At 38.9% G+C, this 19,770-nt stretch overlaps 1 protein-coding gene across 1 annotated transcript in view; it reads right to left on the minus strand.

The window, feature by feature from the left end:
* Nucleotides 1-8,834: 8,834 nt before the first annotated feature.
* Nucleotides 8,835-19,770, minus strand: part of LOC124876270 (disks large homolog 4) — a 79,935-nt gene continuing 68,999 nt past the window's right edge. The window contains exons 17-22 of the mRNA XM_047378912.1: nt 18,685-18,732; nt 18,458-18,559; nt 18,104-18,276; nt 14,994-15,106; nt 14,812-14,903; nt 8,835-13,283 (exon numbers count right to left, since the gene is read on the minus strand). Coding sequence (XP_047234868.1) covers nt 13,177-13,283; nt 14,812-14,903; nt 14,994-15,106; nt 18,104-18,276; nt 18,458-18,559; nt 18,685-18,732 — 635 coding nt within the window. The 3' untranslated portion in view covers nt 8,835-13,176. The remainder of the gene's footprint in view (nt 13,284-14,811; nt 14,904-14,993; nt 15,107-18,103; nt 18,277-18,457; nt 18,560-18,684; nt 18,733-19,770) is intronic.

Genomic DNA, 19,770 nt, shown 5'->3' on the forward strand with positions numbered 1-19,770 from the left:
AATGGGGCTTATATGGTGCTCAATTGTAATGCATATTTTCTGAGATTTTCTCTTTGCTTTTTGCTGCTTATGAAATATAGTGCAGTTATTCGTTTAGTTTTATGGCCACTAGTGGTGATGATTTTGTTCTGGTGGGCAAAGGCTGTAATTCAGTATTTTATCTGTTCCTGTCATAATATGTCAACGTGAAACCGCGTTTGAGTGGACAGAAAGTCAAAGCAGTGTGAATTAGATTCGTTTCAGGTTATTTCAGTCGCTGAACACTATAATGTTTACCTTCTTCCAGGCTTAAGAATATAAATCTTAGTTATTAACTTCCAGCTCTGAGATTTTGTTGTGGGAGGTTCAATAGAAAATATTTCCAAAACAAATAAAAAGAGATATGACCTTAAAATGTTTGACTTTCCTTATTAAATCTAAAGCTTGCTGATCCTTGATTTCAGATTGACCCCTTAACTGTAAAATCTTTTTTCAATGGTTTTTGCACACAGTGATTCTTATTTTGAGCGCAGGGGTTTTGAGACACTTTGGTTTTATATTTGTTTTATTAACAAATAGGGGGAAAAAAAGCAGTATAAGTTTGCAATGAAGCAAACACATCACAAACACATCCTAATACATTATGGAGGCTTAGTTCATAAACCTTTAATGTTGTGTTCCATTTTCCTAGATATTATTTTTACCACTATTTTATATGACATTTTACAAAAGTAATACAACATGAAGGAAAAGCATTTCTTTTCACTGGCATTGCACGATTAGTTTAAGAATACATTTTAAATGCCCACTTTAGTTTTATTTAGAAGTGAAAAATTTTAAACTTCAAATTGGAAAAAATGAAGGTGAAATGGTGAAGGCCATTTGAACTTAAAATCCCTAGTGGAAAAGTCTGAGATTTCTCACCAACCCTGAAATCACAATTCAAAATGGCATCCTTGATAAAAAATCCAGGGTACCTGAATGAAAAAAGAACATCTTATTTGCACCGCTGAGATTTTTCTTGTCTTTAAGTCAGTCACACATACAAAATACTAAAACAACATCTGAATGGAACATATCTTATGTTTAAAAGAACAAGATGTGGAGAAACATATTAGCTTCTGTTGCTCGGTCAATGAGCAGAAAAGTAAGTAAATCCCTCTGGCTTTTGAACTGGGAACTGGGACACACTTGGAGTCATTCCCAGATTTATGTTTTTAACTTCAGAGTGAGCTAAACTCAGGATAGGCAGTCACCACTGACTCCACTGTCTTTCCCTGCCTTTATTTTACATTTGTTTATTCATATTTAACTTAAAAATAAGTTATATCAAAACTTCTTATGAGTGTAACATGGGTGGCAGCGGAAGTATCCCTAGTGGTGATCCTTAGCATTATGAACTCCCCCAACTTTTATCCCAAAATGGTAAGACTGCTGTTATGTAATCGTGCGACCAAAGCTGATCTAATTACTGAAAACAAAACTTAGCTGGGTTATTTCTTTAATCTGAAATACTCTTGGGACAGAAATTAGGTGGTTTCTAACATTAGAGAAAAAAATGTGACTTTAATTGGGGCTCGAATCATGGCTCTGTGTGGAGGTTTCATGTTATTCTCTGTGCACACATGTGGTCTCTCCAGACCCTCTGGTTTCCTCTCACAGTCCAAATAAAAGCGTTTGAGTTTAACTGGCCAGTCTAAATTGCCATAATGTTTGTCCAACGTGTCTTTTTGTTGCCCTGTGACAGGGCTTTTCCACCAAGCAGTACCAGTGCTTAACCAGAGATGGTGTAAAGTCAGTTCTTGTGTGATAACAGAAGGCCTAATCTAACAACCCTGATTTATTAACATCATGCAACAAGTGGTGCTTGTGAACGCCTCACTCTCCCAACCAAGCGATTCTTTCTTAGCACCAGCAGCACTGAAAAACAGTCTTTACAACAGGATTTATGTACTTAAATATATTAAAGGTCAACAATGGTTCAGGACTGAGCCAGAAAAGGTTTTATGGTTTTTGGCAGAAAATAACATCTGAAGCACAGCCCTATATGTTGTTTATGCCTACATAAACTGTGTGACAGGTGATAACAAAATAAATAACAGGAAGATCAATTATGCCAATAACTGGTTTTTCTGTTGCCAATCCAGTGTATCAGTCAATTTTATTGATTGTGAAGCACAGCGTTTTTGAAGCTTCTTGTTTTGTATCTGGCTGATCAAAAATTAAACTAAGAGTTTTAAACATGGAGCTCGCAACATTGGGCGCCATAAGCCCCTGTCCACTAGCTTCTGACAATAGCAGTTCTTCGGGCTCTGATCCAACTAGCTGCTAGGAAAGGACTTTTTTTCCAGTTCTAGAACCGGAGCTTGCAGTTGTGGAAACATTAATAACAGATGCTAAACAAGCACTACAACAAGTTTAGCGCAAGAAACAGAATGTGGGGAGAAAGAGGCTCGATTGACTGGTGACTAGTCCAGCTGTAGCCTGTATTTCCTATCTCAAGCACATTAACTGCTGTATGTGGACACCAGCCCATCTGTTAACCTGCAAAAGGGTTGAGGGGCTATAGAAACTAGATGGATGACTGGATAAAATCCATTTATTGCAAACCATATATTAGATGTTTATTAATCTATAACTAATGTCATTTTTAATACATTCTTAGGCAGCCATAACATTGGTCACTGTAGCCAGTTTATTTTGTTGAAATCCTTACAGTATATTGGATCAAACCTATAATTCAACCTTACTGTTTTAAATTGCTCCAGGAAAATAACCAAAACTGTTTTGTTTTTTTTTGTACCCATGAGCTGTCAGAGTGTACCTTAGTAAAGGATTTGAAAATTAATTAGCCAGCTTGCTGGCTGTTCAAAGTCTTTCTACAAGCAGGATACAGAATCAATCACTTTTACTCAGGAAGAAACCAATTTAAAATGAAACTCTTTGATTTATACAGGCATATTTTTTACCTTTTTTTGTTTTTGTTTCCTTAAAGGACTCTTTGGTCCAGCTAGTACACCAAAAATGAAGTTGTAATCAATGTCCCACCCCCTTCTAGCTTCTAGCTGAGCCATAGCTGGCCCATTAGGGTTTTAATATGCTGCATCGAGAGCTCTCTCTACATGTAGCAGAACAGTTACACCACTGGGTATAGATCTTTAACAACCTTAATTCATAGTCAAAGGGACATAATGGTGCATGGCAGGTAATGAGCAGAGTATGCTATGTGGAAGCCAGCAACAGCATCAGTTCAAATACATCCCAGGGATCTCCAGTGATCTCCTCTGTATGCAGCAACACACATTTTTCGCCTGTATGTGTACTTTTGTGTGTTATTTCAATAAGAGAAAAATTGTATATTTAAAATGTCAGAGACTGCATATTCCTGAAGGTCTTCACTCCAATTCTTGGAGTATTATTCTATCACCTTCATCAAATGAGTGCTCGCATTTCGCTCCAGATGACGTTGCAAGTTGTCCCTTGTTAAGCAATGTTTTTGCAGATGCAGCTTATGAAGCGACACCTCGAGGTTTAACATTGCAGACATCCTCAAGAGTTGTGTGAATCCCATTGCACCAACTGAATTACATTTACATTTACAACTGTGATTAACTTAAACACTGCTGAAGGAAGGAATAAGGTAACTCTCCTTTGAAGCCAGTCTTCCTTCTTTACAGCAGTGGCATGGGCAGAGGTTTGTTTCATCAGATTTGAAACACAATCTCTTTTATTTCCTGTAACAAAAAGTTATATATTTTGGAGTGTGACTCTGCAACATGGCATTTTAACATAGCTTTAAGAGTCAGAGAAGAGTAAGGAAACCCATTTGATTTAACCACAGGAGGGGTGTCTTATCTGGCTGAAAGAATTTAAGAAGGCGACTGTTTTAAAAAGCTGTGCAAAGTGACATCTCCACAGTAGAATCCTGAGCCGCACCCCACCGATCACCAATCTGAGGATGAATCTTCATGCAGACTCTCTGGTGGTAAAGATAAAGAGCAGCAAAACAGCCAAAGTGACGCTTTTCAGCTTTACTTATGCAACATAATCGAGCAGAAGTTATCTTGTGAAACAATTTGATGAAAGCCTGATAGAGCAAAACAAGGGAAGAAGAATAAGAGAGATAAAACACGGCTGGGTGAGGCAAAGTAGAAAAGATGAAGGTGGTCGGGATTTATGTTTGATCCAGCTCTTCTGGCTTGCGGCTGTCATGTTGTAATTAAGGTAACAAATGATGCTGACAGTGCTCTGTTTATCGTCAATGTACTCGGTAGTGTGAGTGAAATATCTTGGAGGAATTAGTCTGTGGCTAACAAAATATATTCTGTGAGGTTTTTGAAGCTCCTGGGTAGAAATATGCCTGCTGAATAATCATCTGGTTTCCAGAGGGTTGCTTTCACTAAAGAATGAAATCTGCACAGACAACACAAACAAAACAGTTTAACAGCTTATTCAAAATAAGGTAACAAATTACAAAATATACATCAAGTTTTGCTTTGCCCTTTTAATACTATGGCCATACGAAGGCCATGAAACATTTCTCACTGAATTCAGAGTTAAACTAAATGTACAAAAAAAAAAAATACCTCAGCTTTCAGTCCACTGATAATACTGGCTTTGAGGTTTCTGAGCTCTTCTGCTATGCTGAGATGCCTTACTGGTTTTCCCCGCACAGAGGCACACAGAAGTTCAGAAATTTTGAGGTTACTTTGAAATAAGTCTCGACTGAAAGTCTTCTCTGCAGCTTTCGCATGACATGCATGCCAGCTGTTCTTTCATCCGAATCCACCTCTGTCACCGCAGCCCTAGACCACAGCAAACAAAAAGGATGCTTTACTGCAGTATCAGCTGTCTACAGGTCCTTGAAAAAGCATTCATTGCTTGTTGAACAATGGATTTTTGTCATGCGACAACCACAAACCTCAGTGTACTTCATCGGGATTTAATGGGAGACACCAACACAAAGCAGTGGATAAATGTAAAGTGAAATGAAAATGCATGGTGTTACATATATTTTTTTAAATAATAAATTGAAAACTGTGGCATGTAATTCCTATCCTTTTGCCTTTTCCTGATACACTTAAATAAAATGTAGTGCAAACACTTCAGAAGATATTCAATTAAATTAAGTAAATGGAGACCGTCTGTGAGTGATCTAGTCTCGGTGTAAATCCAGCCATTCTGTGAAGGCCTGAGAGGATTGTTAGAGAACATTAGTGAACAAACAGCATCATGAAGACCAAGAAACACAGCGGACAGGTCAGAGAAAAAGCTGTGGAAACGTTTAAAACAGAGTTATATTATAAAACAGATCCAAAGCTTTAAACAGCTGACTGATCACCATCTTAACAAGGCCTTAACAAAGCCTTCGTTCACTCGAGGAGCTACAGAAATCCACAGCTCAGGTGGCAGAATCTAACACTATTACAACTATTTATCATACATACCACATTTCTCAGGGAGTGGCAAGAATAAAATTGTTGTTGAAATAAAGCTAGAAGTAATTAATGTTACAGTTTACAAGAAAACATGTATGGGATACAACTAACATGTAGAAGAAGAAAAAATAAGACCAAAACCTTATGAGTGTTTGGCCTAAATGCAAAACAATGTGGGGGTTGGAAAATGAATGGTGCACATGACCCTGAACACACCATTCCCATAGTGAAGCATGATGGTTGTAGCAAGATGCTATGGGGAGGCTTTTCTTTAGCAACGACAGGAAGATAATCATAGATGATGGGAAGATGCATGGAAATAAAAACAGGGCCATCCCCAAAAAATCCTTTTAGAGGCTGTTTAAGACTGTGGTGGAGGTTAACCTTTCAGCAGGACAATGAAACTAAACATACATAGAATAGAACGAGTTAGATTGAAACATATTGGGTAAGAATGACCTAATCAAAGTCCAGAACTAAAACAATTTGGGAATCGGTGGCAAAGCTTAAAAACTACACACAATATGGCTGACATAGAGCTATTTTGCAAAGAAAAATTAGCAAAATAGTTTTATTTGCAATAACACAAAAGACAGTTAAAACTTCAGCAAAGGATGGTTCAAAATATTGATCAACAGGGTTAAATGCAACCACACGCTGCATTTTTTTGTTTAAAAAACTTTATTTTACTGCATCACATAACAGGAATTCTTCTGCAAAGCACTGAAAGGTTGATGCTAGAGAAATTATCCTGTGAAAAAATCCAGCTAGTGATTGCTGGTTGCACAGACCTGACTGCAGCTCGTAATGAAAATCACTTCGATCCCATCTAGACTTGTAAGATTGAACTGTTTGACAATTAATCTCACTTTGCCACCTTCTTTCTTCTCGCTGAAGTGAAATCATGCTAATCACATGCATAATTGAATTATACTATGAGTGTTTACTCCTAATTCCTCTTTAGTACAAAATGACTGGCTTCCCTGGCCCTGAGATGAGATGCTTGAGTGTTTGAGCATGTGTGCAGTAAAGTGATTCAAGATTTTTAAATTACAAATCGTTTAATAATTAAAAATTCACATTCTAATTTTGAAGCAAGGATATTGCTTTGGCCTTTTTTCCAATAATCCATCTGTGAAGCATCTGTCTTCCTCAAGAGTCCAACTGCACATTCCTCTGCCAGCCTGTGGGCAGACCTGGTACATGGACGGAGACATAATGACTGATTGGAGGATAACAAAATCATGTGGGTGGGAGGAACTGAAAAGCAGGAGAGCTTTCCTAGTTTGAAGTTTCAGATCCCATTTATGGCCCATGATGGATGTTTACTACTCTTCCTGTCTCACTCTCTATGTCACCATCAGACGGTATGCAGAAGGGAAAAGGCTCACAGAGACGGATGAGTGAAAGAACTCAGTCTCCACAGAGAATATAGGTACCATATTGCACGTATTGTTCATTACATCCACATAAAGTTGAACTCGATTCTGAACCTTCAGCTCTGGTCAGACGTTTACATCATACTAATTTTGAGCTTTTATAAAAATGTGGTGCACTGGTTTGAATGATCTTTTTTTTTTGACTCATTCTCATGTTGGACCCCACAACTGTGTCCAAGTTGCAATCATCAAGTCAATTTGAAGAGAAGTTGATCATTTTGGAGGTAGTCCTCCTTCATTAGTTTTGCTCACTTTGAGCAGTGCACCGGTACCATTGTCACTGAAACAGACCTTTACCATTAATTCAGTTTCAATTAAATTTTACGATTATTTATACAGGGCCAATTCACAACAAATACCATCTCAAGGCATTTTCCAAAAACTTCAGTTCAATCGGGTCATAGAGACATTTAAAGTTGATTACATACATTACTAACTGATCCTATGTATTAAACAATCCAGTCAAGCTCAGTCCATTATTTAAATTGGTAAAAAGCTTTCTATCTAAGCAAACCCTATCAAGTCACTGAGTTTCGGCATTCACTCCTCCTGAAAATTCATGTAGCGATAGCTTGCATTGTGTTGTTGACTTTGTGGCAATCCCTCATACTGAGGATCTATGTAGTGACAGCAGAAAGGAAAACTTCCCTTTAACGGAAAGAAACCACCAGCAGAACCAGGCTCAGTGTGAGCCGCCATCTGCAATGACCGACTGGGGGTTCAAGAAGCCCGAGCACACACACACAAAAAGAAACACAGACTAACTGATCCAGGGGTACTTTTCTATGTTAAAGAAAAAGTAGAGTTAATAGCAGTAGTAGCTGCTTTAGTGGCTTAATCTAGTTAGAATGTTGCGGCCACCACCATGTTTGACAGTCTGTCCATTACTTTTAGGTTTGAAAGTCTCACTTAGACCATCCAGACACTCCGCTAATTGTGGGCAGAAGTTGCAAAATATTCCAGTGTTTGAACTTACCAATTTCTTTCATCACCTGTGACAGTTTGGTTGAGACAGTTGTAATCTTCCCACAGTTTAGTGTTCTGACAGAACACTGATCTCAAACACACATAAAACTAGGTTTGAAAGGGATAAAGCTGGATAACATTAAGCCTCCAGAATGGCTCTGGCCTAAACCTAATTAAAAATTTTAAGACTGGCACAGATGCTCAAGAGCATCTGTGCCAGGCACTCAAATAATTTAAATGAGCTCCACCAATTCTGACAATGAGAGTGGTCAAATAATCAGTCAGAACTACTGTATGTCAGAGGCTTCTGTGCGATATGTATGTGACATCAATCCAAATATTATTGGGGTGTATGCATACTTTCAGGCTGTACATATAATTTTGACATGGTGTATCAAGTTTTATAGTGTTATGATCACTCCACCCTGAAACAATGGTCCAAATTCATGGTCCTTAAGTTAATGTGGTCTTTGTGCCAATGGTGTATGTATGTTTACCTCTGACTGAAACTGACTGATTATGAAAGTGAAATATTCAAAAACCAGGTAAATATCTGCTAAGATCGTCAAACTCTTTGTTAGAACCAAAGAAAAGATTAGTAGTGTTATGTGTCGGTATTAAAGGAGAGTTGAATTCTCTCCTCTCTTTCTTTACAACTGAATGATTTTGCTGCAGGAACATGGATGCAGTATCTGAGTGTCTGACACCGATGCCTCGCAGCATAACGTGATCCGATGAAGGGATGGTCATGAATATGTGCTTCCCAAAGCAGAAAACTGTTCCTCCTGATGAGAGGAATGAGGTCGGGGTGGTAGGGCAGTCATCATTCAAAAAAAAAAAAAAAAACCCACACAGCAAGTCTATACAGATGCAGCTGAGAGGTACTTAAATCAGAGGCTGAACATGGAGGATGAGCGCCCTCCTCTGGTAATCTTGTTGATCTCCACCTGTGGAACTCCAAAGGACCATTTATCCAAACCAAAAAAAATAAATAAGAAGGCATCTGAGTCCATTTTCAGAAAGCATTTTTAAATCCATTTTATTATTTTATAGCTAATTTACAACAAGCGCTTCACTGAACTGGAACATTTTATTTTGCTTCATATTGTCATAATTGAATATATTCTTCTGCATCAGGTGTAACTTTGTAATCAGTCTTTTCTGTAAAAATTCATATACTTTATAAGGAATATCACACTATGATACGGATGGCTGAGAGAGAGAGAGATATTAAGAAATACATTGAAACCCTCAAAGAAAGAAACTGAAAACATACTATTCAATCAATGTGTGTGTGTGTGTTGTCACTTCTGTGCGTGTAGTAAATGTAAATGCATGGGTGGACATGCTGAGACTGTGTATGTGTTAATATGTGTGTGTTTTTCCCACCCAGAGTGTGTAAATGCAGTTAAACTGGACCGTGGCTCCCATGGAGGATTCTCGTACTTGTTTCCATTTAGGATAGTGATGGCCGAGAGCCACGCAGGAAAAACCAAACATTATTTGTATTTACAGCATTTTGCATCCAAGACCCAAGAGCTTTCTCAACGTGGGGGACCAAAAAAAAAAGAAAAAAGAAAATATACACTCGATATGGTGCTTTAGTGACAGTTTTTAATACATAAAACAGATGCATCTCAATAAACCAGAATATCATTAAAGTTTATTTCAGTAATTCAATTTTTAAAAAGTGAGCCTCGTTAAATAGGTTGCTTCATAACACACATTGATTTATTTCTAGATTTTTTTTCCTCTTAATTCTGATGATTATGGCTTACAGCTAACATAAACCCAGAATTCAATTTCTCACAGTTAGGGCTAGCATATTTTTAAGACTATTAAATAAATATTTTAAGTGCATAAATGCCAGCCTACCTAACAGTCTGTCATACTGTATGGTGTATGCATTCAATACTTGATTTGTGCTCCATTTGCATGAATTTGCATTGCATCAATACGCCGCTGCATGGAGGCAATTGGCTCATTTGCATTCTTGGCTCTGATGTTTTGTCTTTCCTTTGTAAATAACCCCACATATCCTCTACAGGATGAAAATTTATTAACCATTCTTTTGCGCAGGTGTTTGTACTTTTGACAGTGTGGGAAAAACTGAAATCAGCATCTTAAGTAAAGATTCTGACATTGACATGGTCTCCAGAGCAGGATAGGCTTAGCACCACACACAGACCCAGCCCATCTCCTGGATTGGTCTGTGTGTGGTGGCTCTGTAAACGGAATCTGTTCACCGTCCACACCTTGTGATTCTTCAATGGGCTTGGCTTTCAGGTGTTTTGATCCTTTTTCCACCAGTCAGCAGTCTTCCAAATGACTGTTTAGGTCATAAAATGACATCATTGTAAATTAACAAAAAGTTTTTATTGGTTGTATGTAATGGGATGGATCTTATGCAAGGCATAATCATAAAATTAGCATTAATAGTTTGAAATATAACTGTCTGTGTGTAATGAATGTATATATGGGTTTCGCCTTTTTGAACTGAATTACAGAAATAAAGTAATTTTGATTATAATAATTTTTTTCTGATTTATTCACATGCACTTGTAAACCAAAACCAAAAACTGTCATTCATTAAATCTCAGCAAGTTCACTTTGGGCTGAGAGACGCAGGTAAACAAAAACAATAAATATGAATGGTTATTTCCATCAATACTTCCATATTCACGCTTATAATTCAGAACAAATAATACAAACACATGCTCCTAAAAATCTTCATCTCGATCCATTTTTCCTTCCAATTGCTGTTTCTGTCCCTTTTCTGACATCTCCAGCATTTAATATCTGTCAGTGCAAACTTCATAGATACTCTTTTAATCTTACACATAAAACCATCTTCATTGCATAACATCATAGCAGTATTGCATTACATCCTCACGTGTGTGTCTCACTCTCTCACGCACACACCCACAAGCTCACACCACTCATTTAATCTCATTGAATCTGACTGCACTGTTCAATGGTTAGGATTAATTGGAATGTATGTACCTGACTGTTGTGAAGTGCCTTGAGACAACATGTGTTGTGAATTGGCGCTATATAAATAAACTGAATTGAACTGAATTTATGTATTATGCATCATAACCACCATAAGCTGGATTCCTCTTATAGCATCATCTATATTTTATACATAATGGACAATTTCCTGCAACAAACACACACATTCAGTCACTCGGAGACACACAGCTGCATTGCACGTTTTTCAATAAGTTCTTTTTTTGTCATTTTGTTTCAAACACCATCCTATCATATTTACGTCAGATCAAAGCTCTAGTGCGAGGTCTGCTTTACACCAGCTTTAAACAGTTCATTTTGTCCTATCTGTATAACGTTTTGCTTTTTTAACAACAATAAAATGAGAATATGGGTAAACCCAACACCCAAAATGCAATTATACCCAAAAAAACCAATGGAATATTATTTGGAAATGTTGATTTTTCTTTACAGACTTAGTCCTGTTAGAAATTGTCATAAAAAAGATATATATATTTATATATGTATTTATATATAGAGGCCATTTATTTTCTTTTTAGTCTTTAAACATGACTTATATTTTATTTGTGTGGATTCAAGAGGGAGAAAGAAGCAGAGAAAGGTGGAAGAGAGACAATAAAAGAAGACTTATTCCTCCCCACACACAAAGAGGAGTTTCCACACATGCACAGCTGTGCAGAGATGCTCACAGATACAGACACACACACACGCCATGGCTTAATACTGCGGCCACTGGAAACAGTGTGTAAGTCTGCGCATTGAAAAGGGATCTCCTGGAAGAGTGACCGGCGAGGTGTAGCCGAATGCTCTGCTGTTTGTGCCTAGAGAGAGATAACATTCATCCTGGATTCTGACTAGCAGGTCAGAACAGCTGCAGAGGGGTCTGCCAGGTTTACAGCTGAGGTTCCAGCTCCACGTGTGTGTGTGGGGGGGTCACTGGATGGGGTGCGAGGTTGTACGTGTGTTTGAGTGCGGGTGCATGTGTGCGTAAGGATATAGAGGCTAAACTGTGTCGGAGCATCTATTTTCACTCAGAGCCAGCCTCTCGTGGCCATTTCTCTTTGCTCTTCTTTCTTTATGAGACATGCTAAAACACTCCTTCACAATAAGGAGGCAGAGAAGAATAACATACAGTACCTTGCAAAAGCATTCATTCAATTGAATTTTTCCACAGTTTGTCTCGCAGCAACCACAAACTTAAAATGTTGGACTGTACTTTCTGTTCAGCTATCACATGAAATCCTAAAATAAATATTATAATGTTGTGATTTTAAAATGAGAAAATGTGAGAAAGTTAAAATATTTTTGAAAGGTACTGTACCTGTTAGCTGTTTTTCCATTTCTTGTGTGATATTTCCTGTGTTTTTCTCCACCTCCATCAATGAAGATGCATGCCTTAGCATAATGAGCTTTTAATCAAAATGAATTACAACGCCTTTAAAATCTGCTTCACAATATTTAAAATGGGCAACAGAAGAAATGTTTGTCTTGGTTACAGAGATGTTATTTCAAGTGTGCACCAAGAACCAAGAAGAGATTCACAAAAAGTGCTGAGAAAAGACTCCTGGTTAAGGGGGGTCTCACCAGGATCTGAAGCATTCTCCGAAGAGGCTAGGAGGTGCTTTCAAATAAGAGATCCAAAAAGGGTCTTTTTAGAATCTCCATCCCAGGGATCACTGTCGCATGGAGGTGCTCAGTGGGGACAGGAGACTTGAGATAGGCAGAGGTGATGTCCATCCTCTGCGTTATTCCAAGCTCTACTCAGACACATCTACTCTTTTAGGATCCACAGGATGCGGACTGCAGCTCCCATCGGGGATCAAAATGCAAGTAAAATGAGCCAAAAGTGGCCATCTGTGTTTGGATTTCACTGTTTAATGGCAGAAAACTACATCTGCATGTAAACCAGATTTTAGTTGAACATAGGTTAATTTGGCCAATTTATTTTGGTGAAGCCATGGTTTAAAACCAGTGTGCATTTTAATGCTAAATACCAACTGATCCTAAATAGTATGCCTTCATTAAAGTGAAATTACAATAAACTCTTTTCTAACAATCTCTTTCAGTTTAATTACACATCAGCTTGTTCACCTCTTCTATAAAAGTGTCTCCTTTTTTGGTATCCTTACTCGCCTCATGGTGTCGCTTCCCGTGGTTTCTCGCTCTTTGTAGGCATTTGTCTCTCTGTGTCATTAAGCAGTGATTGCCTAAGCACTGACTTCACTGGAGGACGGGGGGACAGACGGGCAGGCAGGCTCGGCTGGCTCGGCTGTGAGGGGTGGAGGGCGGCGGTGGTCTGTGGTTGTGATGGTCGGGAGGTGAGGGCCGGTCGGGCGATCACAGCATCACAGCCTCTCCCGAGTGGGGATCCAGATGTAAGGCCCTGATTGCTCCTCAATCACTGTCTTTACTTTGTGATAAACCTCTTCAAAGCTGTCCCCGTCCACGACAGCTGCGGAAGAAAAACAAAGCCTAAATGAGGTGAACAACATAGGAGGCTGTAGAATGTATAGTATTTTGCAAACACCAAAAATACACACTCTCAAAATGATTTTTTTCTCTCACTCTTTGTGATTAGTTATAAATTGTGGTCGGCACCAGATTTGAGAAGAAACCTGGCATCCATGTTCTATATATTGGTAAGATTTGCCCTAAATGTGTCTCTAAAATGTAAAAAAAAAACGCTCTGAGCCCTCCCAAAAGGCACCAGAAGGGCTCAAAGCGTTTAACTCACTCAGTTATACAGAAGCAGCTCATCATTGTGGAGGTAGGCTATGTGACCATTGCTACGTGTTGGCATTTGAAGTGAGAGAAAAGAGAAAAAAATCCATCCATCCATCCATCCATCCATCACAGCTTATCCTTGCAGGTTTGGGGGTGCAATCATTGGGTAAGTGGTGGGTTACATCCTGGAACGGTCGCCTATCGATCACAGGGCAACCCAGAGACACACAGAACAAACAGCAACGCTCTAAGTCACACCTAAGGGCAATTTATAATGTCCAATCATCATAACAATCACGTTTTTGGATTGTGGGCAGAAGCTGGGGAATCCAATGAAAACCCACGGGAAGAACATGCAAACCCAGGGAATCCTGCTGCAAGGTAACAGTGCTAACAACTGTTCCACATCGCCATCCTATGAATCTACTAATATAGTTTAGGGCAGTAAACAAAAAGCTTTGGAGTTGACTGTGGCTCCCTAGGAATCGTAGTCGTCTTGCAATCAGAAGGTTGTGGGTTCGATTCCAATGTCCTCCTGCCATATGTAAATGTGCCCCTGGGCAAAGCACTGAACCTCAAGTTGCCTACCGATCTGTGTTTCGATGTGTGAATGTGTGAGTGTGATTGGGTGAATATGGCTCTAGTGTAAAGCGCTTTGAGTGATCTGTATGACTGGAAAGGTGGTAGATAAGTTCAGTCCACTTAAAGTAACCCTTAATTAATTGCACATTTCAATATTGACTCTTAAGGTTTTAAAATTTGAACGTATTTCATTCAGTACATGGGGAGCATCGTGGTGCATCTCATCAGTTAGGTATGCTTGTTTGTTCTTTTCTTTTTTTGCTTAATTGATCATACCTTACCAGATGAAAAATAGGTTTACTTCCTACTTCTATTAGTGAGTAGCTCTCGTCAATCTTTGTGTTGATCAATGTTTGCACTTCCACAAAAAGTCTAGTCCTGAGAATATACATAAAACTCTCAATTCTTTTTACGACATGTAAAGATCTTTAAAAGGGAAAGAATTTAACATTTAAACAATTTTTTATAGATAAAGAGACTAATTGGTTTATGAAAATTGGTATAGTTTAATGAAGCTTAATACCGCCACTTCCCTCAAGAAATAACAGTGCTGCATATTGTTTTGCTAGAAAAAATATTAATTTCTAAAGGTGTCACAAACTTTTAAACGCAGCTGCACCAATGCAGTCCTGTCATTATGTCACTATTTTCACCCAATATGTGTGTGCTCTTACCTGAGAAGCACTCGAGGAAGTCCTGTTCTAGTTTAAGGGCTCGGTCCATTGCTTTCCTGGCCTGCTCCTCTGTCAGTCGAGTGTTGATTTCTCTGGTAATGCCATATGGAGAATCTTTATTGGAAAACACCTTTTCCTGATGCATTAATAAATATTTAAGGCATAGTTTTTAAAATACGTACAGAACATTCTCTAGTGACTTGGGCCGGACAAAGATTGCAATGGGATGAAGTTGAGCAGCTTGTAGTCTACGCACAGCGTTAGCTGAAACATCCAGGATGCAGTGTTTTCCTTGCTGCTCGGGAGAAGCAACATTGACATACATTATGTTGGGTTATGAATAGAAAACAACCAATTTAGTTTTGATTAAGTTGCTCATTGGATGGACAATATGACGTTGGAGGCTGGATTAAAGACACCATGTCCCACATTCAGTGCATTGCAAAGGTATTCATAGGACCTGAACTTCTCGCATTTTCTGACGCTGCGGCGAAATCTAAATTCATTTTATGGGGATTATATGTGATAGAACATAAACTAATGCATAGGTGTAAAGAGGAGGGAAAATGACATGGAGTTTTTAAAAAAGAGTGTTGGGTATTTGTATTCATTGTATAACTATCATTTATTCAGTTACAGTTGAAGGTCTATTGTAATATCTCTCGGACTTTTGCAGAGCTATGGACGGAAGATTTTGACTGTTCTTTGCAAAACAGTTATAGCTCAGTTGGACTGGATGGAGAGCGCCTGTGAACATCACTTTTCAAGTATATTCACAGCTTGTTGATTGGATTCAGGTCTGGACTATGACTGAGTTATTACAACATGTGAATGTGCTTTTATCTAAATCATTTTATTTTAGGTCCGGCTGTATATTAAGCACAATTATCCTACAATGGAAGGGGCAGTCTCAAGCCTTTTGTAGCCTCTAACAGATTGTCTTTTAGACATGCCCTCTATTCAGCTTCATCCGTCCTGCTAATCGGTTCTGACCAGCTTCACTGTTTCTACTGAAGAAAATAATCCCCACAGCATGATGCTGCTACCACCATGTTTCATTTGGGAATGGTCAGGGAGAAGTTAGTTTCTCTCCAAACATTGTGTTTTGTATGTAGGTCAAAAAGGTGAGGAACTGTCTTCCACATTTTTGCTGTGTTTCCAACATAGAATTTGGAAAACTGTGGTGCAACTGTAATTGTTATTGCTATCATTTAATAATGGCTTCTTTTTCAACAACATGGCAACAATGCTTTTCCATAAAGACCAGATTTGTTAGGAAGCCTACTAATAACTGTCTCGCCAATAGTTTCTCCCACCTGTGCTAAGAACCATGACAGAAAGATTTGTAGTTAGGCCATTTTCAGTTGTTGAATTCAGTGCTCCATGACATATAGAGGTATACTGTTTTGAAACATAATTCTGCTTTAACCTTCTCCAGAATCTTCTCCCACCCGTTTACTGTGTCCCTCTTCATAATGCTGTAGGTTTACTAATGTGCTCTAACAAACCTCTGAGTCCTTCACAGAACCATCGGATTTCTACTGAAATTAAATGACACACAGGTGGACTGACTAATCAGATGGCACCTATCATTGGCCATGTATTTTATGTAAGGGTATCAGAGTAAGGGGGTGGAATCCAGAAGAACCAAACACTTTTATTTTTATTTGCAAAATGTACCAAAAACTACATTTTGTTTTCCTTTTACTCTACTGGTATTTGTTTGTTTGTGTTGGAATAGCACATAAAATTCAAATGAAATCTGTTGAAGTTAATGATTAAAGTGAGAAAATGTGAAAAGAAACAAGGGTTATGAATACTATTGCAACGCACTGTGAGGTGTTTTGCGTTTAAGTTTTCCCACAAATAATTCTAGATCGTTAAACAACATAATCCTTGTGTCTGATATAATACATGCAGACCTACGGGGGTTGGACAATGAAACTGAAACACCTGTCATTTTAGTGTGGGAGGTTTCATGGCTAAATTGGACCAGCCTGGTAGCCAGTCTTCATTGATTGCACATTGCACCAGTAAGAGCAGAGTGTGAAGGTTCAATTAGCAGGGTAAGAGCACAGTTTTACTCAAAATATTGAAATGCACACAACATTATGGGTGACATACCAGAGTTCAAAAGAAGACAAATTGTTGGTGCACGTCTTGCTGGCGCATCTGTGACCAAGACAGCAAGTCTTTATGATGTATCAAGAGCCACGGTATCCAGGGTAATGTCAGCATACCACCAAGAAGGACGAACCACATCCAACAGGATTAACTGTGGACGCAAGAGGAAGCTGTCTGAAAGGGATGTTCGGGTGCTAACCCGGATTGTATCCAAGAAACATAAAACCACGGCTGCCCAAATCACGGCAGAATTAAATGTGCACCTCAACTCTCCTGTTTCCACCAGAACTGTCCATCAGGAGCTCCACAATGTCAATATACATGGCCGGGTTGCTATAGCCAAACCTTTGGTCACTCATGCCAATGCCGAACGTCGGTTTCAATGGTGCAAGGAACGCAAATCTTGTTCTGTGGACAATGTGAAACATGTATTGTTCTCTGATGAGTCCACCTTTACTGTTTTCCCCACATCCGAGAGAGTTACGGTGTGGAGAAGCCCCAAAGAAGCGTACCACCCAGACTGTTGCATGCCCATAGTGAAGCATGGGGGTGGATCAGTGATGGTTTGGGCTGCCATATCATGGCATTCCCTTGGCCCAATACTTGTGCTAGATGGGCGCGTCACTGCCAAGGACTACCGAACCATTCTTGAGGACCATGTGCATCCAATGGTTCAAACATTGTATCCTGAAGGCGGTGCCGTGTATCAGGATGACAATGCACCAATACACACAGCAAGACTGATGAAAGATTGGTTTGATGAACATGAAAGTGAAGTTGAACATCTCCCATGTCCTGCACAGTCACCAGATCTAAATATTATTGAGCCACTTTGGGGTGTTTTGGAGGAGCGAGTCAGGAAACGTTTTCCTCCACCAGTATCACGTAGTGACCTGGTCACTATCCTGCAAGAAGAATGGCTTAAAATCCCTCTGACCACTGTGTATATGTCATTCCCAAGACAAATCGACGCTGTATTGGCCGCAAAAGGAGGCCCTACACCATACTAATAAATTATTGTGGTCTAAAACCAGGTGTTTCAGTTTCATTGTCCAACTTCTGTATATAACTACTGAAACAGCTAGAGGCCATTCATATTTTAAGGCAGTTGTGAATTTTGGGATTTTGCTGTCTTTTTATTTGTGGACAGGGAACCATTGGTGCTTACTTGCTCAGCCACCTCGCGGACGCTCTGCACGCTGGTGCCGTACAGGTGACTATTGTATTGCCCTGCTTCAATGAACCGGTGGCTCTGGATGTCCTTTTCCATCTGTTCCCTGGAGGACACAAAATGGTAGTCTCGCCCGTCCACCTCATAGTCCCTCTTAGGCCGTGTGGTGTCTGTCAAATGAAGGACAAAAAAAATAATATAATGCAAATGAACATGCTGTTATGAATCTCAAAATCAAAGCAATTACTTTTATGCAGACGTTGCCCTAAAAATGCTGTAGGTGGCAGCAGTGACATCAAACAAAAAGCCCACAAAAGATCAGTCTTTTAGAGCGACAGCAAAATTACTTACGGGGTACACAGGATCCAAACTTATCAGGGAACTCAGACAGCAGGTCGTCATTTATCCTGTCTTTCACCGGACCCAGAATGATGATCGGCCTCGCGTAATGTACTTACAAGGAGAGACAGAGAACAAACAGTGCAACTTCAGTCACAAAAGAGAAATAAAAACAAAAATGAAATGTCACATTAAAGACTTGGATAGTGGGCTTCAAACATGCCTTTGCGTGGTCTTACCTTCCACTTGAGTAACTGTCTCATAACTGTGTGGGTTTTTATCTCTCCCTGGTGAAAGAACACAGCACTAATGAGCCACAGTTCTTTTCATTATTTCAAGATCAGATTCAGCTTTGTTTCTCTCTGTGTGTTTCTGAATTCAAACGTACTAAGCACAATGCAATTTGAAAGCCTACGAAAGACATCTAGGATAAATATTGTTGGTGTGGTCCAATTTAAACTATGGGGTTCAGATAGACAACTATGATGACAGCTGTTTTTTTTTTTTTTTCAACAAATCCTGCTCATTGGAGTGAGAGTTTTAATTTTCTGCATTGTAAAACGCAACACCCTACAGAGTAAATTTTCATATATTTTCATAGAAGTTGGGTTTATGTAAATAATATGAAACTAAAAATATGGTCCTATGTTGCTGTCGTGCCCATGTAGATTAATTCCAGAGTGACTTATCTTAATAATCAAGACCTCAAAAAGTAACATTATATGATGAGCAAGCACCCTGGAGAGTTAGTCCAGGTGGCGATGGCTTCAAGTGACCAATCCAAGTCATACATTTAGAATTGTATAGTGTTTTAAAAAGTATTCACAACCCTCGAACATTTTCACATTTTGTCATGGTACATCTAAAAACGTAATAGGTTTTATTGGGAATTTATGTGGTAGACCAAAACGAATCAGCACACAATTGTTTGTGCAAGTGGTAAGAAAATAGTGTATAACTTAAAAAAAAATTGCAACCAACTAAGACCAATAAAACATTTCGTAAGCCTTTTTGGTCATGTACTCTGATACCCCTAAATAAAATTGTTTTAACAAATAGACTACAACTGTGTGTGATTTAATCCCAGTGAAACTACATCTGTTCTGTGAAGGCATCAGGGGTTTGTTGCAGAACATTAGTAAACAAACAGCATCAACAAACACTGCAGACAGGTCAGGGATAGAAGTCTAAAGAAGGTTTAGGTTATAAAACAATATCCCAAGCTTTAAAAACATCTCAGAGAGCAATGTTCAATCCATCATCTAAAGATGATAGAGAATACCACAACAGTAAACCGGCAAGGACAGAACGAGCTAGGAGAGCAC

The sequence above is a fragment of the Girardinichthys multiradiatus genome, chromosome 11 (genome assembly GCF_021462225.1).
Source record: "Girardinichthys multiradiatus isolate DD_20200921_A chromosome 11, DD_fGirMul_XY1, whole genome shotgun sequence".
Taxonomy (NCBI): Eukaryota; Metazoa; Chordata; class Actinopteri; order Cyprinodontiformes; family Goodeidae; genus Girardinichthys; species Girardinichthys multiradiatus.